The sequence below is a fragment of the Polistes dominula genome, unplaced genomic scaffold, assembly GCF_049000335.1.
Source record: "Polistes dominula isolate Pdom_NZ unplaced genomic scaffold, Pdom_raw_medaka contig_27, whole genome shotgun sequence".
NCBI lineage: Eukaryota > Metazoa > Arthropoda > Insecta > Hymenoptera > Vespidae > Polistes > Polistes dominula.
In genome coordinates this window covers 59,404-81,350 of record NW_028300906.1, presented here as the reverse complement: position 1 = coordinate 81,350, position 21,947 = coordinate 59,404, and the positions used below count along the sequence as shown (strand labels likewise).

Here is a 21,947-nt window from a genome sequence, read left to right as displayed (position 1 = left end):
GGCCATCGATATACTTTATTCTATTTTTAGGCGAGTACAAATGATGTAGGAGGGATAGACCATATGGGCAACATTCCAAAAGGGGCGGTCTATTTCCTAGGAAAAATCTATAATCTTCCATTATCGCGATGTGTAATTACAACTGCAATTCTCAATGGTTATTATAAAATGATTCTAATAAAAATACATACACATTTTTGGCAATGAATAATTTCTTGTTTTCTTGTTTTCTTGTTTCTTTTTTCTTTTCTTTTTTATTTCAAATCCAAAAAGTTTGGTTGGAAATGTTGCTTCGTTTGTTAAAGAATGTTCAAAGTCGTAAAATCGCAAGCAGATATTTGGTATTCCTAGTGCGTCTATCTTTTTCCCCCTCTCTTCTTTCTCTTGTACGTATCTCCAGCAATATTATTCGGTCCACTTGTTAGCACCCCTCGAATAAAGGGACCCCGTGTTACCCCGTATCCACCCCCCATCCCTCCTAATCCTGTTATCGTCTACAATGCTTCCATGTACCTACCTACCTAACAACCCTAACCTAACCAACCTAGTACTCCCTTTTTTCTTCACACTGTGTGACAACAAACAATACCTTTAAAAGCACCATATAACCAAACGAAAAGAAAGAAGACAAATCTCAAACTCGTGTGAGACATACATACGTATGTATAATATATGGTCTACCATGGTCTATTGGTTGGTCGGTGAAGAACAATTGATCTCTATAACTTATTAAAAGTAAAAAATGTGCAAATTGAAATTTAAGCGAAAGAGTTAATAACGAGGTCTTCTACTATGATAGAACGGTAAATGCAAAGAAAAAGAGTCGAGTAAGAGATAGAGACAGAGTGAGATCAAAGGCGGACAGAGCTTGCTGTCGATTCAAAATTCCATGCAAATCACAAAGAGGAAAGAAAGGAGTTTATTTCTTCCTTTATTTCCATGAGATCCCTTCGTTTCCGATCGCTTCCTTCCTTCCTTCCTTCCTGCCAAACCAACCTCGCAACCGCAAATTAGCCGCACGTACAACGGCTAAAAGAAATTTAAAAGAGGAACTCCTATCTTCTTCGTCCGTCCATTGGCCCGATCCCCAGTCAGAGGCTTTTTTATTTTCTACTTTTTTTCTTTCAACGTCAATGTGAAGAGTATCTTTCTTTCCCTCGCCTTCTTTTACTCATCTCTCTATCTCTATTTATATCTTTTCTTTTCTTTACCAAGCGTAATGGTACGATAAATTCATGTGATCGAACCCAAGTCAAGTCGACATTTTTCCGAGCATAATTATTGTCCTTACGATGATTTGCATGAATTTACATGCCAGCTCTCGTCTTTCTCTTTCTCTTTCTCTTTCTCTCTCTCTCTCTCTCTCTCTACTCCGTCTTCTTCGATTTCATACTCAGCGCATCACAAAAGATCGTTTAATTGTCCCCGTCTCTCTTCTGGCTACGATTACTCGAAATTATTAAAACGTCATCCTCTTTCGTAGTGTGTATAATAAATATGTATCTATATATATATATATGTATGTAGTTGGATTGTAACGACACCCCTATAAAAATCGGATAAAAATCGGATAAAAATCGGATCCTACCAGCAAGTAGGTGGCGGAAGGATTAAAAGCTACCCCCTTCGTCGTGAACGCGTATCCAAAAACGAGGAGGGTGGTTATGCGTTCTGTCAATCGTCACCCACCCTCTTCTTTTCAACGGAGGACTCTATTATTACAGTTGTAACTGTTCAACTTTAATTCTCCCCTTCGACAACAGGAGAATGATGATCGTCAGTAGTCCTTTCCCTTTCCCTTTCCTGTTCCCTACTGGCATTGGTGTAATCCCGTAAAAATGTAAATATCTTTGTACGGATCGTATATCGTTCTTTGTACATGCTTTCTTTGGGAACATGCTCGTTACAAAGCTAGCAATGGGCGCAAATATTCGCAGATGCTAGTAGCTAGTGTTATCGTGCCAGGAAAATTCGGCTTTGCATCACCCACCATCCATCCAGTATCTCTCAGCGAGAAACGGCTAACGGGATTTATTTCTATCTACGTATGTACTGTGTCTACGTATATACTCATACATACTAGCACGTATGCTACGGTATCGGCGGTGGACCACGGCCAGCGGGGTCCGTCCGGTAGTTCATTAGAGATCGCTAAACTTTAGGGCGTAGACCAAAGGGACTGAGGATTTCGTTACGTCTCCAGACACACACTCATGTATTTCATCATCTATCTCTGTGGTGTTTTGATATGTTTCACATTCTCGATCAAATAATATTATACTTGAGACATTTTTCTTTCATGTATTTTCCATATATTTGTCTTTTTCTTTCTAAATAACCACATATTTTGGCAAAATCTTCGATCTCTGATTTAATAATCGGCTAATGCCGAAAGTCCGGAGACGCGGGGAATGAGAAAGAGTAAAGTGTGTAAGGATGAAGCTTTTTAATGACAGAGGCGTGTTTACGGTAGGCAATGTCGCCTAGTTTTTGCAACCATGACGCAACCCAGCGGCATCCTTAATGAAAGTTTCATTGCCAAGATGGAGGTAGGAAAAGAAGAAAAAGATAAAGATAATCAGTGAGTTGGTTGGGCATTGGGCGCTTAAGAATTTCGCTAAATGATTCGCAGATATTTACGCGATCCCCTAAAGTTACGACCGTTAACAGCCATCCAGTACTCCAAACTGAGATTATAAATCAAGTAATCAACCGCCATAAATGTCCGCCCACGCGATCGCGTCTCGACTTTTTTCCGCTAATCGTTGCGAACAACTTTTAAACGGGCACTTTCATTTTTTATTATGCCTCTATTTTCGGGTTGCAAAGGTACCAACCAGAACAGGGTTCTTCTCTTCTCTACTACGCTTGTCCGCGATTTTAGAAGGGCTGTTGGGGAAGGAAAGGAAAAAAGGGAACGGAGATCTCGATTGTTGCCCCAACAAAAACCGCAAAGGGTGCATCGCGATAAAAGACGAATCAGGCCCTGGCGGCGGCGGCGGCGGCGGCGGTGGCGGCGGCGGCCATTGTTGCCGATGGTTAAACTCTCGCATATATAATCGAGAACTTTGAACGCACAATGCGTCATAAATCAGCGATCATTGCGAGAGCGAGAAAGCGAATGTTTCTTCTTGCCGTTTCGTCGTCGTCGTCGTCGTCGTCGTCGTCGTCGTCGTCGTCGTCATATTCTTTTAAAAAAATAACTTGGATAGAGAATTTCGTTAACCCTCGATGATATCGTTCTTACCTAACATCACTAGTTTTTGTTGTATTCGTGACAATCTTGTTAAACTCGTAAATACATACGTGAGAGAGCAGTAGGAAAAACGATAGGTACCTATGCTGATTTGTATTCATCAGCGGTGGTTACGCTCGTCACCGTATTCGCGAGATGAGACGAAAACGAAATGAAATCCTGCTTTGCGATTTATTCTACTCGCGAATTCCACCGGGAGTTTATTAATTTAATAACGATCGACGTGTATACTCTTGTCGCGCCGCCGTCAATGTGACTGATGCAAAACACGTATTTTGTTCCCTGCATACGACCACTACGACCATACACACTTCGATGACGGACTTCAATAATCTTATTAACTTGGACTGATTTTCTTCTTTCTTCTTTTTCCTTTTTTCTGTTTTTTTTTTTGGTTTTTTTTTTTTTTTTTTTTTGAAATACGATTTAACATCCATTGAACGTTGATTTTTTCAAATTTACCTACTTTATGATTATGAAAATTGAACGAATTCTAAATAATTGTTCTACAATGACTTACGTAAATGACTTGCGAAAAGAAAGATCAAATCTTTCAGCTTAATAACTAGTAATTCATGAATAGAAGTGTTTTTGTGGCTTTTTGTGGCTTTTTGTGGCTTTTTGTGGTTCTTATGGATACGGAAAGATATGCGATAATGCAAATATAACATTGTTTATTTTATAAACGTAGAACGAATGGCCGCAGATCATTAGAAAAATAAGACGTACAAAATATGATATTCCGATGAAACGCATTACGTACTTCTTATTGCACGCGCATGTGACAATATCTTACTATTGTAGTCTAATCGTTAGAAAAATGTTACAAGATCAGACCATTGATAACGTATCGATATACAGTTAAACGTTTCTCCCTCTTTTCTTGTAGATTATTTGAAAACAACGTTGCTGTATCGTTATTCTTATCCTGTTAGATGACTTCCATGGACAGAGACGTAACGAGATTAATCGCTAAAATGCCCTAAACGTAAATATTTGACTTTTCATAATTATTATAAACTTTTTCTTATCAAGTGAGTTACGTTATATACATACATAAATTGTATATACATTATGTATCTCATTTGACGAGTCTCTAGATTCGATCTCTTCAAACGATCATATAAAATTATTGTACTGCTGCCGACATATGTATATATACATAATAATAATAATAATAATAATAATAATAATTAACAATACTATATTGCATAGGAAGGAAAAATAGGAAAAATAGGAAAAATGTAATTGAAAAAACAAAAACGTACGTCTCGTTGCTTTACCAGAAACTATAGTCACGTATTCACGAGGGCATTAAGATGATCATTCGTTAAGGAGTATTTAAGGTTTTGCCTGCCAGCGCAGCTGCTTTCGAAAGAACAATTTGAATATCCATCGATGGAAAATTCTACAAAAATCAATATTTGTTATTTCTTTCATTTTATACTATATCATGGTGTAATTTGATTTATATATCTTACTTGCAAGAGCTTTACATTCGTTGCAAAATCACCAGCCAAAAGTTGGTCCCGCAATAATCTGTAAATTAGTTAAATACATTTTATAAATAAGAAGAAATATTTTCATAAATATTGATATGATGACAATTTAAATAGATAAGTATATAAATATTTACAGAATCATGGCACAACAAATGTGTATCAAAAAACTGAATCTACTCTCGTCGGCAAACAAGGAATCCCAAATTCTCATGACATCGGGTAATGGAAATTCTTGCGAAAGAAGTAAAGTGAGCCATCTGAAAATAATAAATGAACAAAAGCTATCGTTATAATACAAATTTAACGATACTCACAATTATTAAATTACTTTAAAGGAAATACCTAAAGCTGTAATACTGAGGACATAATTCTTGTTGATGCAGTCGTATCCAAATCTCAGGATCATTGGCCTTAACTTGCAAAGTCAATTTACTCATCATCGAATTGATACCAAATTCTGCTTCGTCTAAAGATTTAATGAAAAAATCACGTATTTCTCCCATTAAATTGGTGAAACAAAAAAATGTATCAGCCTCAGCATGTTCTGCAAAATACAATTTCTATATATACTCGTATATATATACTCGTATATAAATCAAATGAATCTATATACATCTAATATACATACCTCGCCATTTTGGATCTGGATCACAAGCAAATGTATGATAAATAGGACCAACAATCTCGTTCATACCCTGTACATATCCTTGACCAGGATTTAATTTCGCATATAGGAACAATATTCTTTCCAAGACTTCCCAATGAGCCTCACCACCTTCGGCTAATGGTGCATAATCTTCTGCAGCTTTCCTAACTGATACTGCTATCTAAAAATAACAACATTCCATGTATTATATTAATATCCGTGCAATTGATAAAATAATATATGAAACATTACTTCTACAATACCTGCTGCTTTTCCAAAGTAGCACAGATATATATATATATATGTATATAATAACTATTAAATTTGTAAACACAACACATCGTTACTAAATAAAATAAAATTATTATGGTGTGGTTCCTTTTTACATACCTTAGTCACTCCAAGACCTTTTCTTTCAACATTGGCACTTCTAAGAACGGTATGCTGTACTCTATGATGTAAACGCTTTTGTCCACTGTTGTTAACTATATCTTGACAAGGGTAATCGGTACCTTGCTGGAAGAACGATATGTCTGGACATAATCTCCTGTAAAGAAATATCAATTAAAAATAAAAAAAAAAAAAACAAATAACACAAATACTTCAAGTCTATGACTCACCTAACGTCTTTATCTATTTGCAACAAGACTTCGTTATCTTTAAAATATGTTTGCCACTTGCTATCTGGATTCAAATTTAAAGGATGATCATGTAACGTTACATCAACTCTTTCCCCGTCGACAGTAGTCTCCCCTGGAGTAACAATAAGATCCTCTGAAAGAATTAATATGAAATATAAATCAACGAAATATAAATATGTTCCCATGATGTTCCATTTGATTGTAAATAATGATTACTCACCGATAAATGTTTTATAAAGTTCCCTCTTGCGCGTTAATGTTTCCGACCAACTTACTCTGTTCGGTGGTAAATAATTAAGCAACAGTTTCCAACATAACGGTCTCAGGCCACCCTCATCCGGTATTCCTATTAATAATTATCAATTAATCATCAAACATTAATAAAATAAAGAAATGTAACGTATAACAACAACAACAACCAACCATGGAAACATATTCGCTGTAAATTCGTTAAATCAATTTCGTCGGCATTGAGAACATCATCGAAATCGTTTAACCTAAAATACAAAAATCAAAAAGGTTCACTTTAATATGGTTAGGAGAATTAATTAAAACAATATCGCATGTAACATGAACAATTGACTTACTTCTTTCGAAGAATGCTCATTTTGTATACGTGTACTATTATCGTACATGCGGTTTTAATAAAGGAAAAAATCAGTCGTTAACGTGTTATCAATACTCGATAGACGTGTGGGCGTATTGTCGTAATATTTCTCGCATTATTGCCAACAAATAACCAAATTAATGACAGCCACGTACTTAACTGCCATTCTTTTGCACCGGATTGAACGAGCTTCTTTATCTTCCATAGTGCTTCGACATAGTTTCCAATTCAGAATACATATGTTTTAACTCTATCTGCCATCCTTTTCTTACCACATGAGCGATACGTGAATTAGATAAAGACAACGATACAACGATATGTACATTGACTCTTTCAACGTGCTAATAATCAAATCGAAACTGTTATGTTTATATTACATATGTACGTATGGATGTATCACTTGTTGCAGTTACTTATATTATATTGCTTTATATGTATATATCATTTGTATTTTAATGTATGAATAATGATGATTATTATATTAAGAACAATTTTATATAAATATAATGTTTTAATATTTAAAAGACATGAGAGACTTTTTATTAAATAAAATTAACTAATATTTATATATGTTATTAGAGATGCAACTCTTAAATGTTTCATCTATTTTATAATTAAAAAAAAAACAACAAAAAACAAAAAACCAAAAAAACAATAATTATTTGTAAATCCACATAATATTAAAGATTAATACAAAATTGCTTACAATGACGAAAGTAAAGTACTTTTTGAAAAGTACGCTATTTATTTAAACACTTGCTGAATTAAATTTCTATAAATAATTTATCTCTCACGTGATATTAACGTTACTCAGATAATAATGAAAAGAAAACTTTAAAACAAATTCGTATTCGTTCTTCGGTCAAGCCCGCCATTGATCGAATGTTCCGCGGGAAATTTAAAACTGAAATTGATTAAAATCATATTTTTTAAGAAATACAAAATTAATACATTACAATAATTACATATTTCGTCATACCTATCTCAAATAATAGAACATTATAATTGTACAATAATAAATAATACTACGTAGATCTAAATGTTATACTGATGATAAAAACGACATCTAGAAACTATTTCATATGTATTCTATGGTCAATCTGAATGAAAATAGACCCTAATGATATTCAAAAAATCGTATGCAGTACATTTCTAATAAATTTATTTATATCATGACAAAACCTAATATTATTTAAACAAATATAAAGGATAAACATTATATTGTGTGTGTATATATATATATATATATATATATATATATATATATATATCTAAAATATAAAATAAGAAAAGATAAAAAAAGAATCGTTTTTTTTAAAAAAAAGATTGGTTAAAAAAAACAAAAAGCAGAAAGAAGTTTAATCGTGAGTAACTTCAATTCAGTCCTCGGAATAAAAAGAAACGCGGGTAACGTTCGACAGAAGAGGACGCGTGCTACTGCTACTCAACCATTGTCTTTTGTTCTTGTTTTTGGTCTTACTCTATGCGAAAAGTATAATAAAAATAACTTAAGTAATATAATTATCAAATCGAACAATAGATCGAATAAACGTTTTATTCTTTCATATTTATATATATTGTGTTTTAGAAAGAGAAAGAAAGAAGGAGATATGATCTGATTGGTCAAAAGTGAATTGTACTTTTATCAATTGCTACGCGTGTCGCGTTTATGATAGTGTATTAGTATTGTGTGTATAAGAGAACGAGAGGGTGAGAGAGAGAGAGAGAGAAGAAAGACCGAACTTTAGCACATACGAGTGAAAAGTATATAGTTAACAACAACGTTAAACGAAGGAACGAACGAACAAACGAGCGGAAAGATAAGGAACGCTACAAATTAGAGTGAGATAAACTAAGAAATAAGAAAAGGAATAGTGTAGTTGGGTGAGCAAGAGGAAGAAAGAGACAGAGATATAATATCGTCGATACGAACGGTGGTACATTGGTAAATAGGTTCGAGTGCGCGATTCCATGACTTTGAGGTTGAAATCGGTAGAAAAGCAGTGCGGATGGCATTCGTGCCGTAATCATAATGGATTTTAAATAATTCCGTGGTCCGTGTGTGCGATAAAGAAATACAAGAAAAAATAGCAGATTCTCTTCTGGAAGAAAAATTCACAGACCAATACTTTCTCTCTTTCTCTCTCTCTCTCTCTCTCTCTCTCTAACTTCTTTTATCCTCTGTACCTTTTCTTGTTCTTCTAGTTCCTTTTATTTCTTTACTCATATCGTGCACAGGTAAATCTTTCCCTCCCTTATGTACAAAGAGGTAACTACGAACGAATCGATGCTTTAACGAACAGCCAAAATGGAAGAGCAAAGCGTTCACAGCAGTATCAGTGATATAAATAGTGAGGAAGCCGTTAGAAGTGAGCGTAAGTTAAAACGATTTGCAATCATTTCTTTATCTTTTGTTTCACAAATGAATACAAATGTTATATAGGTACGAAATTGTATTCGTAATTTGTTGTATCCTTTCAATGAATAATTATATACTATAAGCATCTTCATTTTGCTAATATGCTGCAAGCACCTGTAACAACTAACCCTACCTTAACTCACTCGCTCGTTCTTTCCTATCTCTATTTTTCTTTCAATATGTGTGTACATGTTTCAATATATATGTGTACTCTCTCTCTCTCTCTCTCTCTCTCTCTCTCTCTCTCTCTCTCTTGCGCTTTTTATTTGTCATCTTTTTCCTTCCACGAAAGAGATAGTAATTTAGATAATTTGTCTCTTCAATATACCTGTACGTTAGTTGATGATGATATGACGACTTATGTTTAGAGGATTAGTTAAAGACCGATATTTCACGATTTTGTTTCTCCCTACTTCGGCCTTGATTTATTCTCCAAAATTACGTCAGACACGAACGATTTTCTTACTGATGAATATATCCTTATATGTTCTCTCTCTCTCTCTCTCTCTCTCTCTCCCATCGAATATATTGCTGTATGTATTTACTCCCCTCCAATTAACAATATTCTTTCTTATCTTACCTCCTATCTTTATAAATTCTTACTGATTATTGTTTACACATTTTTAATTTAACATTATGAGGATAAGAAATGAACAAGAAAAACCTGCTTCTTTATTATTATTATTATTGTTGTTATTAGCTTTTTTATATTCAATTAAAGTATCAGAAGAATATTTCAATTTATTTATTTTTATATTGTATATATCTCCTTGTTTTTATATTAATTTGAATTGTAGAAAAATTAATCAAATTTGTCTGTTAATTAGTATTTCGATTAACCATACACTTTCTTTATTATTGTTTGTATAATATTATCACATATGAACGTATACAAATTTGTGTTTGTAAATTGAAAATTTTTATAAGGGTCACCACACACATAGATCAATATCATTTTGTTATCCAATGTCCTTTGTACTTGCTTCTGTTGCTCTAATTGGTAAATTTATCAATGCTATAATCTCTGAATGAATCATAGTTATTTAATATTATGACCCATTGTGAAAAGATTATAGATAAGAGATTATAAATTTGCTATAATAGGTACAATAATACAATAGGTATCCCAGTCCTAAATTTCTTAAACATTTTCTTTATTCTTATGTTTGCTATAATTAAATATACATTTCTTGTCAATGTATAAATAATTATTTCGTTTCTTTTTCTTCATAGCTCTAGTGATACCACGTAAGAAAAGAATATGTTTAGTTGGTACTGCTGGTGATGATCCTGCTCTGGGTGCAGCTGCACAGCAATTTAGTGTTCCAGTATTGAAATCGGAAACAGGACTGGAATATATAGAAGATACTGCATATTGCACTTATTTTATACTCAAAGAATTTGAGGGACCTGAATATGATGCCCTACATAAAAGTGCTCATAGGTATAGTAATATTTATCATATGTTTTAAGTTTCTTATATAAGTCGTTTACAGATTAAACTGATTGACTAGAATACTAGAGAAAATAAGTAAAAAAAAGAAAAAAAGAAATGAATTATCAAAGCACTTGATTGATCGATATTCCAAGCCTAGTCTTGATTATCCATTGAACTTTGATTTATCCGCGTCATTTGATTCCCAGTTACACATTAGTTAATTATATGTTTAAAGTAATAAAAGCATATTAATGAAAAACCAAAAATTACATGTAATTATGTACATATATGTATATATAGGATATTGGGACCAACAGCACTTTTGCAGTTGGCAGAAAAGAAGGACTCATTACCTAGTATTAAAAGGCCAATGTACACACAAGCCATGGTTGGTGCAGTTGTTGTCTTTACAGGATTTAGAAAAAAGGATGAGTTGGTAAGTTTTCTCTTTATATTTATATCGCATAAATAATAGTAGTAATAATAATAGTAGTAATAATAGTAATTGTATATTGTTATCTGTAGACGAGATTAATCAATATGATACACAACATGGGTGGTAGTATTAGAAAAGAAATGGGTACAAAAGTGACGCATCTTATTGCTAATTGTTGCGGCGGTGAAAAGTATAGATATGCTGTTGTATTCAGAGTACCCATTATGTCGATGAATTGGGTGACTACTCTCTGGAGTACTAGAGATGACGTTTCCAGTTATGGAAATAACGAAGAATTGGTAAATTTTCCTTTACGTTCAATTACTTATTATAAATGCATTCAACGTTTCCTTATATTATATAATAAAAACAATCTCTTTGTTATTGTCATGATTGTATTATAATTAGATAACAGCTCATAAGCTAAAACCATTTTTTGGTGCAAGAGTGTGTTTCTTTGGTTTTCCTGAAGAAGAAAAGAAACACATGTGTGAAGTGTTACAACAACAAGGTGGTGAGCCAACAGAAATTGACGACCCTAATTGTACGCATGTGGTAAGTTTAGAAAATAAGTTATATCAATAATATAGTAGTTAATCGTTTAAAATGACGAAAGATATAAGTAGCAATCAGGTTTAAGTAAAGCAATGTCTGTTTTGCAGTGACACTGCAACCCTGCAACAATCTACACCTGCTTGCTATTTTTTTTTTTTTTTTTTTTTTTGTTGATCTTTACTTTACTTATTGCATACTAAATGATTACATACAATGTAGGTAACAGATTTAGGCAGTCAGCAAAACAAGAAATCCAGCACTGAAAATAACGGATTAATGTATCAAAGAAATTCATTTAACATCACTCCTCCTTCATATTCATCATCAGAATCAAGCCCTTATTCCTTTATTTTTTATAATCCATACATTAATGCTATCCCTAACATCGTTCCAATTGACTCTGCCTCATATTGCATACTAAATGCCAAAAATATTATTCGATCTGAAAGTAAACATAATAATGGATGGGTATCATCTTCGTCGTCAAATTGTTTATCTACGTATAAATATTTTAATATGAAAGAAAATAATATTCTAGACAATATTAGTCAAGATTCCGATATCTATATGGATGATAATTTTTCTGATACTCAAACGTTGTCTTCTCAATCTGACACTATCTCTTCGGAATCTTTTTCATCAATGCAAACTGATTCGGGCATTGATACATCTATGTCTAGCAAAGACGGACATGAAATAACTACAGGAGGTTTACATACCTTGAAAAAGATACGTTCTTTTAATTTGCCTATAATTTATAAAATAGTATGCGATCCTAATACGCAGAATAATGACATATCTAAAATGGAATTATCTACAAATGAAAATATGATGAAAGAAACTTTTCACAATTGTGATGATAAATTGGCATGCTTTAGATCTTCTACATTAAACAAAAATAAGACTAAGCTACTTGTATGCGTACCTGAAGTTATTGAAGAAATAGAACCTTATCAATCAACTCCATTTGAATCCTTAGATCATTCTATAATTTTAAATAACAAAATCAAAAGACGATACAGAAAGTGGACAAAGTCGAAATCTTGTAATACAATTTATAAAGGAGCATCTACAAATAGATCGCATTTTAGAAAAATTTGTTCTTATCCTAATCTTTTTAGGCAACATTATTCCGATCTTAGTGATTCTCTTTTACACGATTGTTCTATTCCTAAGAAAAAGAATAATCAAAAATATATTTATTCGCCTAAAAAAAGTTCAACGATATTTTCGAAATTTCATGATATCAACTTTCCTCCAATGTTGAAGAAATATGTGTTAAATGATATAACAACTATAGAGCAGAGTCAACCTAGACAAAAGTATACACCATTACCTAGCTCTCCTCTAACTTCCTCCAAAATAGCTAAATTATCACAGTCTAAATACATACCGACAAGTGACTTTAAACAACAACAACAACAAGGAAAACTTTCCAACTATTCTTTCAAGTCTTCTGCATTAAAAGATGCTAATACGAAGAAACAGGAGGACGATCCGTCGTTACTTGTGGTACTTTTGTTTTTATTACAGAGTATTACAAGTCGTACAATGTATTATTGTTGTGTAGATTGTCAAAGTCTAATGTCAAATGTTTAAACGGTATATATATATATAATAAGCTTGGATTATAATAAATAATAATTGAGTATGTGTTTATAATATATGAAACATAAAGGAAGAAGGGGTATATAGGAGGTAGTTTTTTTAATACATGTTAAGTTGAAAAGTGAAAAATGTAAATCCACGTCTCCCTAGATCACTTACCCCTCCCACGCCACCAAGAGTCATGTTCCATCCACAATGTGTTATAATATAATATTATAATAGTATATTATGAAATTAAAAAATCATTTCCATTGTTTGTATACGTACGTTTGTACGTTTGTAAATTAACAATAATAGGAAATATATATATATATATATATATATATGTTAGATTTGTTAGATATTGAAAAATATCATAAATGAAAATATTAATTTGAATGATTATTCTATAGGTTGTGGATGAATCAAATGTAAATACATTACCAGATTTGGCATCTGTAAAAGCACACGTTGTAAAAGCAGAATGGTTTTGGACTTCCGTTCAAGATGAAGGAGCAGCCGATGAAAAAGATTATTTATTTGAAGATGTAAGCAAAAGTGGATCAGTATATAGTGTTTCCTTTTTAATCATTTCTTTTCTATGTAGTATCTAGAATCAGTACTATCACCAAGCGCATCGGTCAGACGAGATAGTCAACAGACAGCTACACCAAGTACAGCATCCACAAGACGAAAGCGTAAACGACTTGCTGAAACTTTATCTAGTTTGGTTCAAAATGGAACTGATTCACCAGCTGTGCACAAAAGACGATCTAGCGTCAGTGATGCTGGGCATCTAAGTGTGAGTGGTAGTTTTCTTGACTGCACAGCGAGTTCTGATAAGCAGTTGCTTGATGGTGAGTCAGTCGTCATTATTCTCATTTGATCAAATATTTCATAATTAACTAATATTTGTTAATACGAGAAATTATACGACAGAGTATTATATTATTAACATGAATTTAATTAAATGGAATTATTAACAGTATAATAGTTTCTTCCCTTTACTTGTGGTTCAATACACACAATACACACGACGCTTATACAATCAATGAAATATCTTTATCTTTATCATAAAGTTTTCCAAGTATTATAAAAATCAATAACATAGTATATAACACGTAATAATACGTAATAATAGATAGTATTGCTTAATTTGATTACGATACGAACCATGCGAGAGGGAAGACTTGAATAGTTTACTTAATTGATAACTGACAGATATTCCAGAGGTAGAAGCTGTTAACGCAGACGGTGCTAGGAAAAATCGATCTCCGCGTCATCAAGTTTTTCTTGAATTAGTGCAAACAGAATCTAATTATGTTGGTATTTTGAGCACTATTATGACGGTAAGTGTATTGATGATATAGTACTGATCATATTGAACATTCAATGTTCAATATGAGACTATTATTTGGCAAATTGATTAACTCTATAAGATTTTGTCATTCAATGATATTTCATCCTTTTTGAAACATTTGACAAGTTGTGTTGAGTTGAGTTGAGTTGAGTTGAGTTAATCATTTTCGCCTATATAAATAATGATTTATATGCATATGACGACGTATTTATATACACAATGTGTTAACTTGTTATCTAGTTATTTAAATCACCATTGGAAGATCTTACGGAAACTAGCGGGGAATTAGTAAATAGTACAGAAGTTAAAATTATATTTGGTAATTTTCCACCAATTTATGAGGTCCACAAAAAGATGTTGGAAGAGTTGCGTTATAGTGCTACTTATTGGACAGAAGATGTTAGTATAGGTAATATATTTCTGAAGTTTGCACCTGACCTAGTCAAGGCATACCCTCCGTACGTGAATTTCTTCGAAAATACTAAGGAAATGCTAGACCAATGTGATCAAACCAAGCCACGTTTTCATGCTTTTCTGAAGATCTGTCAGACTAAACCTGAATGTGGCAGACAAAGTTTGAAAGAACTTTTAATAAAGCCAGTACAGAGGTTACCCAGTATTAGTTTATTATTAAATGGTAAGCACAAAGCTTAATAGAAAAATAATGAATTAATATGAGAAAATAATATTGATTAAATCTTAGTGCGCTTTGTTAAAATGTATTAGTTTATTATTAAGTAATTACACATTAACATTTTGTAAACAACGACATTTTGTAGATATCCTCAAGCACACAAGTAAAAGTAATCCAGATTATGGTGCGTTGGAGTTATCAATTAGCAGTATTAAAGAAGTTATGACTTATATCAACGAGGATAAAAGAAAAACAGAAGGTCAATTAGCAATGTTTGATATCTTTAACGAGATCGACAATTGCCCACCACATTTAGTATCCTCGCATAGGTCGTTTATTGGAAAATGCGATGTAATGGAACTTAGCGAAGGTTTAAGTGGTCGCGGTGATCATTTAGTTCTATTTCTCTTTACGGATATTTTAGAAATTTGTAAGAAAAGATCGAAAGCTTTCAATTCATTAAAGAGTCCCAATACGGCTAATGGATTGCATTCTGCTAAATTAAGCCAAGGAAAACCATATAAGCATATCAAATTATTACCCCTAAGTACTATTAGAAAAGTGGTGGATATTCGAGAAACCGAAGGTATTTGCATATCTCTTTTTCTTATCTATTCATATCTATTCATTTATATTTATAATTAATAATATTATTATTATTATTATTATTATTATTATTATTATTATTACTCCAAATTCTTCTTTTTTAATAGAATGTCAAAAAGTATTTGCATTAATGGTAAGAAGTAATCAGGAATTAAAGGAGAAATTATTTTCCTTTACAATTATCGATGAAGATGTAAACAAAACGAATTATTTACGTACTTTGTGTAGACAAATGGCTAATACAGTTTGTAAAGCTGATGCGGTATGTTTTTACTTCATTTTATCAAATATTCACGCAAACAATACATTATAAACACGTTCACTTCTCATGTTAATGAATATTTTATACATACAAAATAATATTATTTAGAATTATTAATGAATACAATGTATAAATAATAAGAATTGATTTCCTCTTTTTTTTTTAGGATACCTTCCTGATAAGTCTTGATTCGCATCAGCTGGAAATTGATACTAGTGATGTAGCATTAGGAACATTAAGTAAAGCATTTAAGTAAGTACATGTATTTTTTTTGTTTTTCAAATATATTACAGTTTTATATAACTCTTCATCTTGTATATGATCAAGATGATAACACTTTCTTTCATAACTGTAAGCACATTTTCGAATTTGTGTCATTATGAAATATGACAATATTAATAATGTGCTTACAGTTTTGTAGAAGATTGTTTTAGTATAGTTTTAGTATAGTTTTAGTATAGTTTTATTATCAAATATTTACGTAGATTTATATATGATACATAAGGCGGGATGAATACTATTAGAAAATTTTATATGATTTAAAAGGAAATGTTGAAATTAATTAGTTCGTTAAAAAAGATTTATTTAATATACGTTATCTTTCACAATGATTATATATATATATATATATATTTTTTTTTTCATTTTTAAGAAGAATTTTGTAAATCTTAAAAAGAATAGTTCAACTTTTCCTGCATTGCATGTTAATGAAAAAGAAAAAATAATGGGGCGACGACTGGTTTGGTTGCAGGAGCCTATTTCATAATTTTTACCTGGAGTATATGGACCCGTATGTGTTCCTACTCAATAGCATGTGTGAAACTACGTTACATGTCCCACTACCGTCAGTTTTCGCACCAGGCTGATTACATTTTTTTACTTGCTTTTGTTCCTTAATCCCTTGCTTTTTAGAGTCCATCATTCTCATGTTTTGAAATGAAGAAAAAGATACATTTAAATACTCATATATATATATATCATATCAATTCAACCAGTTCAAGCATAAACGTCCGCAGTATTGACGACATTTTCGTATTTTTATAAATGTTTCATTTGTAAATTATTATTTATCTTGGGTTTTTATTTCAATCATTAAGATTTTTCTATTTATATTTGTACATGAAAATGTTGAAGACTAACCCTTTTTGTTATTACATAGAGAAAACTGTTGTTCTTCTCTATTTCCATTTTTTTCTTTTTTTGCGTTTGAAAATTTTTGTATTTATTGTGTTTAGTAACTATATATATATATATTATATTTTCACATCTACAAATTAATTTGGTACTATTGTATTATATTATCATTTGGCATGGATTATTACCAATATATATATATATATATATATACATGTACATATATATTGGTAAATGAATTAATGTTTGGCTTTGCATGAACAACGTCAATATTATTACATAGATCGTAGTAATATGTCCAGTAACTGCATTCGCGATGTGGTTACAACTTGAACTGGTATATTTCATATTTTTGGGGTTCCTTTCAGTTTGTATTTTACCGCCATTATCTCCTTATTTGTTAGAAACTTTGCTTCCTCTTAGTATTTATTATTAAACAATATTACAAAAGTAGTATAATATCTTCATTTTTGTAATAACAACTTTGTGAAATAATGTTAAATATTTTCAAAATATTACTCTTTCAAATATGACAATATTATAAAGATGATGAATTGAAAAAATGATTGCATAGAGGAAGAAAAGATTCAGTGTTGCATAACTTACATACGTGTCTTATACATTTAGCACATTTACACAGCATATTTTTTCTCAGGTTTGCATCTCGTACGAGGAGGAAAGTTGGTCGAGCGTTTAGTTTTAACAAGACACCTAGTAAATTAAAGAGGGCTATGTCTACGATGATGTCACCTTTTGGATCAACGAATAGTCTCACCCCAGCAAGCCAACAACTTGCCCAAATGCGACTTGCTAGTTGCAACAATATTAACGTTAGTTGATACGTTTTTTATCGTGTGTATATATATATATATATATATATATATATATATTCTCTCTCTCTCTCTTACTTCTTAATTTTTTTTTTCCTTTTTTTTTTTCTACTACTATGCTTTCACTCTTGCATTTCTCTTGCTCATCTTCATTTCACGACAGGAGATTTTTATTCTTCTTATCCTTTTCTTTTTATTTTTTAAAGCATGCATTTCACATTCTTAATTATAATTTTTTTTTTTTTTTTTTTTCTCTAAAGAAACAAAAAGAGGCACATGAAATTTACAATTCATTGCATGATAGTTTCTACGCGATTTGTTATTAATTATAAAATTGTATATATATATATATATTTTCATTTTATAACGATATAATATATTATTCATTCTCTCGTGTATATAAATTAATTTTTTATTCGCAAAGCAAAATGAATTCGAGTTTCTCAGTACGATGTACATATATATACTACATAAAATGACAATAGATGTGTCTAATTTAGTTTATTCTTTATTTAGTTTATTCTAAATTTGACTAGTAACTAGATGTAATGTTTTATTTTATGCTCTTATTTCTACGTTTTTTATTTAAAATGAAATATAAATGGAATTTATTAAGCCCAGCGCGCCACCTTTTTCTTCTATTTAGCATTTGTTCCGAATTTCCACAAACATTAAATATAAAACAATGAATATTAATATTTAGAAAAAATAAAAATTTACTTGTATATTATTAATTGCAATATATCAAACTGATGACAATGATTTTTGGTATACAATAGGAGAACAGCAGTATCATGCTTTGAAATTTGATTATTAAATAATTTCGTGTTAATTTGAAAAGCAGCTATCAAAAGTGTGAAGTATTCCAAAAAGTAGCAATAACAATTCACGTTAATTCACCTTGATACAGATTTGTATTTATTTATTATTGAAGTATTATAAAAATAACAAATGTAAAATCCATAGGGACATTGCAGTGGCGCACTGGGCTTGCAACATTAATGATTATTCATGTATCATCTTCATTGAAACTATTATATAATATTACTAAAAGTTTATGTGTTCATGCTTGTACAAAACCAAGGGATGAATTTGATCATAAATATATATATAATGTAAGTATAATATACCAAATAAATTCAAATTGATAAGCTCATTATATGATTCGCTATTTATACAATTAATTGGATATCTTCTCTCGTGAAAGGGAGTAGAGGGGGGAAAGACTTGAAATGCTTAAAATGCTTAAAATGCTTAAAATGCTTAAAATGCTTTCTTTGAAAAACAAACATGTTATTTTTAGGAATGTGATGTCTCGGGGTGTTTCGACTGGATCAAAACGCTTCGTGTCACTATTTAAATTGATAAGATGATCGCTATTGCTCTTCCATTATTAATTAGTTAGAAATGATTAGACATATCTTTCAAACGATATAAATCTCTCTTGTTTATTGATAAAGTTTCTAGGAGCATGTTTCTTTTCCTTGTAAACTAATGCTAAACTTTTCTTTTTCTTTTTCTTTTTCTTTTTCTTATTTTGTTGTTATTTTTCTTTTCTTTTTTTTTTGTTAAGGCCTTTTAAAGAAAAAAAAAAAGGTTTCATAAAATTGATCTAATTTTTTTTACGTTTGTAATTGATCTATTTTTGTTTTTCTTTATTATTATTATTATTATTATCACTATTATTACTATTATTACTATTATTATTATTATTATTATTATTTTTTCTATTTTTGTTAAATATACGTTCACTATTGAAAGTTATCAGCGCAGACATATTTTCTTTGTGAATCCCAGATGTATATATATTATAATATTGATGTTAAAGGTGTTATTATTGTATAAGTATAATACTTATTTATATTAATTTTTGTTTTGTTTAGAATCAATGCGCAAATATTTGATATATTATTATAAATTATGAATTATCAATGTTACCAGCAATAATTTTTAATTGAAATCATGATAATAAGATTAAGCTTGTATTTGCTTAAAGACAATATGATGCTTAGATTGTGTGAATTTTCTTTTTTCTTTCATTTTTTCTTCTAAATAGTACACTTTTTAATGATATTCAATGCATGTTTGCCTAAGAAATATTTCTTAATCTGCCTTTAAAGGTTTTTCTTTCCAGTCTTAACATAATGCGATAAAGAAAAACTTGTTCGTGTATCTTTCCAGGAACTGGGTAATGGTGGTTCAGACTCGCCCACTAGAGATGATGTTCTAGTGGCACCCATGTCGGTTCAACCGACTCGAAAGGCCAAATGCAGCTCCCTCAGTATGGCTTCACTTCGAAGGTTGTAATCAATGTACAAGGACTCATGCATTCTTTCTTTCTTCCTTTTTTTTTTTTTTTTTTTTTTTCCTACCATTGCTCTCACTGTATTCGGTCTGCTTTTCTGTGGTCTAATTGCTTGAACAATGTTCTTTATGTTTTTTCTTACTTTTTTTTAATATCTGTCATCTTACAACATTTGCAAACTTATATATATGTATACACGTAAGAGATATATAAATGAAAAAATAAGGTCATTGCAAATGGTGTTTGATAATTGGAGAATGTATTATAATTCAATTCTACAAAAAAATATACCGTTAAACACACTACATTAAAGTGTTCAATCTCAGACTTTACATAAACTTATAATATTCCTTATATTATGGGTTTATAAAAAATAATTGATCATTAAAATGACGCATAATGTTGTTTAGAAAATCTTTGTAGTGAATTTTTTAAAATATTGCACCACAAATAGTCTGAGATTAAATGATAGTAGCAGCCTAAAAATATCATCATTTATATGTCCTTGTGAATATATTTAATATAATTATTTACAATATTACCATTTTGTAAATTTATCGAAGATAAGAAGAACGCGTGACTCTTATGAAATATAAAAATGTACCTAATTACTATTTACATCATCGCGTTGATGTCGGCGGTGTCAAAGTGCCTTATTTATGGCATTTTACATTTTACTAATCTATTAATTGCACATGTAAAACTAATTTGGCGAGCAAATTTGTTATGGACATGACAAAATGCAAGAAGAAAAAAAAAAAACAATATGTATTTAAAATTTCTTTGACGAGACTTGCCTATAAATATCTGTCTGTGTTTCTTCTATTGATTCATAACACATACCATTCAGTGTATTTGTTACATATTTCATTTAATATTGAATGTTATCTAAGCATATTTTGTAAAATAATACAGAATTAACTGTTTAATAAAGTATTTATTAAATTTTTTCTATATAGTTTACTATTCTTCATGTACTTTTTTCTTAATAACGTGTTACACCATCAACATTTATCTCGACAAATAGATCTCCGCGAGAGCGCTTTATCAAATAGAAATTATTGAAATAATTAGTAGTTGAAGGCATGGAAAAGTATACGAGATTGAAACATTTGTTGTTTTATAATAATCTATCTTTTTGCCATTTTCTTCTTACTAAAAAAATTTAAAAAAGTAATATATACTTATATAAACGGTATTGATTTAGTTTATCTGTTTATGAAAGTTGCTTCATGTTTATATTTGTTTTTATTTAATAGAAATTGTTCAGAAGTGGTTGTTCAAGACAAGTCTGATCTTTGAGAAGCAGATCGTCGTCTATATCACATATATAGCTCCTTGCTCTTATTTTCGTTCAATCTCAGTGAAGTCTCAGTGAAGTCTCAGTGAAGTCTCAGCAAAGTCTACAATGGAAATTGACTCCTTGGTTAATTTTATGAAACATATTCAAAAGAAAAACGATGAATGCAAATGGTGCTTTATATTACCACTTATATTACCATTAAATTGGATTTTCCATTTTTGTTGCCATATGTTGCTTTATTATACGCATCTCATAGGAGTAAAATCAGATGATTGCTTAATATGCTTAAATAATTTTTATGTAATCTTATGTATAACATAGTATATGACTAAAGTTAATCATTTGCAATGCTATTTATTCATCCCTTAATATCTATGATTCTATTTGATTTTACGAATATTACAAAAAGGTAATTATTTAGCTAAA

General features: G+C 30.8%; 2 protein-coding genes across 13 annotated transcripts in view; one reads left to right on the top strand and one right to left on the bottom strand.

Moving 5' to 3' along the window:
• Positions 1 to 8,960, bottom strand: part of LOC107072538 (TBC1 domain family member 13) — a 17,956-nt gene extending 8,996 nt beyond the window's left edge. Inside the window, exons 1-13 of one of the 10 annotated variants that reach the window (XR_016178999.1) lie at positions 8,840 to 8,935; positions 6,633 to 6,666; positions 6,469 to 6,542; positions 6,266 to 6,391; positions 6,025 to 6,178; positions 5,795 to 5,951; positions 5,387 to 5,585; positions 5,101 to 5,302; positions 4,893 to 5,015; positions 4,738 to 4,795; positions 4,525 to 4,664; positions 4,313 to 4,396; positions 3,914 to 4,238 (exon numbers count right to left, since the gene is read on the bottom strand). Coding sequence is in view for 1 of the 10 variants with exons in the window: in XM_089179771.1 (XP_089035897.1) it covers positions 4,587 to 4,664; positions 4,738 to 4,795; positions 4,893 to 5,015; positions 5,101 to 5,302; positions 5,387 to 5,585; positions 5,795 to 5,951; positions 6,025 to 6,178; positions 6,266 to 6,391; positions 6,469 to 6,542; positions 6,633 to 6,666; positions 8,840 to 8,879 (1,245 nt within the window). In the remaining 9 variants the exon portion in view is untranslated. Of the gene's footprint in view, positions 1 to 3,913; positions 4,397 to 4,521; positions 4,665 to 4,737; positions 4,796 to 4,892; positions 5,016 to 5,100; positions 5,303 to 5,386; positions 5,586 to 5,794; positions 5,952 to 6,024; positions 6,179 to 6,265; positions 6,392 to 6,468; positions 6,543 to 6,632; positions 7,258 to 7,358; positions 7,688 to 8,839 lie in introns of those variants that run through there. The other 9 variants (XR_016178997.1, XR_016179001.1, XR_016178995.1 and 6 more) reach the window with 9 other exon arrangements.
• Positions 8,891 to 21,947, top strand: pbl (epithelial cell transforming 2 pebble). Of its 3 annotated transcripts, XM_089179749.1 has the most exons (17): positions 8,891 to 9,027; positions 10,305 to 10,515; positions 10,810 to 10,945; positions 11,035 to 11,244; positions 11,354 to 11,500; positions 11,720 to 13,012; positions 13,501 to 13,635; positions 13,695 to 13,944; positions 14,309 to 14,436; positions 14,688 to 15,084; positions 15,227 to 15,667; positions 15,795 to 15,949; positions 16,116 to 16,201; positions 16,701 to 16,793; positions 17,739 to 17,913; positions 20,095 to 20,213; positions 21,478 to 21,947. In XM_089179749.1, the coding sequence occupies exons 1-17, from the start codon at positions 8,961 to 8,963 to the stop codon at positions 21,518 to 21,520; spliced, it is 4,086 nt and encodes a 1,361-aa protein (XP_089035875.1). In that variant the 5' UTR covers positions 8,891 to 8,960; the 3' UTR covers positions 21,521 to 21,947. The 3 variants fall into 3 exon arrangements, with proteins under 3 accessions (XP_089035875.1, XP_015188028.1, XP_015188031.1); XM_015332542.2 differs by lacking the exon at positions 11,720 to 13,012; XM_015332545.2 differs by lacking the exons at positions 11,720 to 13,012; positions 16,701 to 16,793.

Coding starts and splice junctions, on each gene's coding strand:
- pbl (XM_089179749.1), top strand. CDS start 8,961: ATGGAAGAGCAAAGCGTTCACAGCAGTATCAGTGATATAAATAGTGAG. Junction 13,636..13,694: donor AAGATTATTTATTTGAAGAT/GTAAGCAAAAGT, acceptor TTTTCTATGTAG/TATCTAGAATCAGTACTATC. Junction 14,437..14,687: donor TTTTGAGCACTATTATGACG/GTAAGTGTATTG, acceptor CTTGTTATCTAG/TTATTTAAATCACCATTGGA.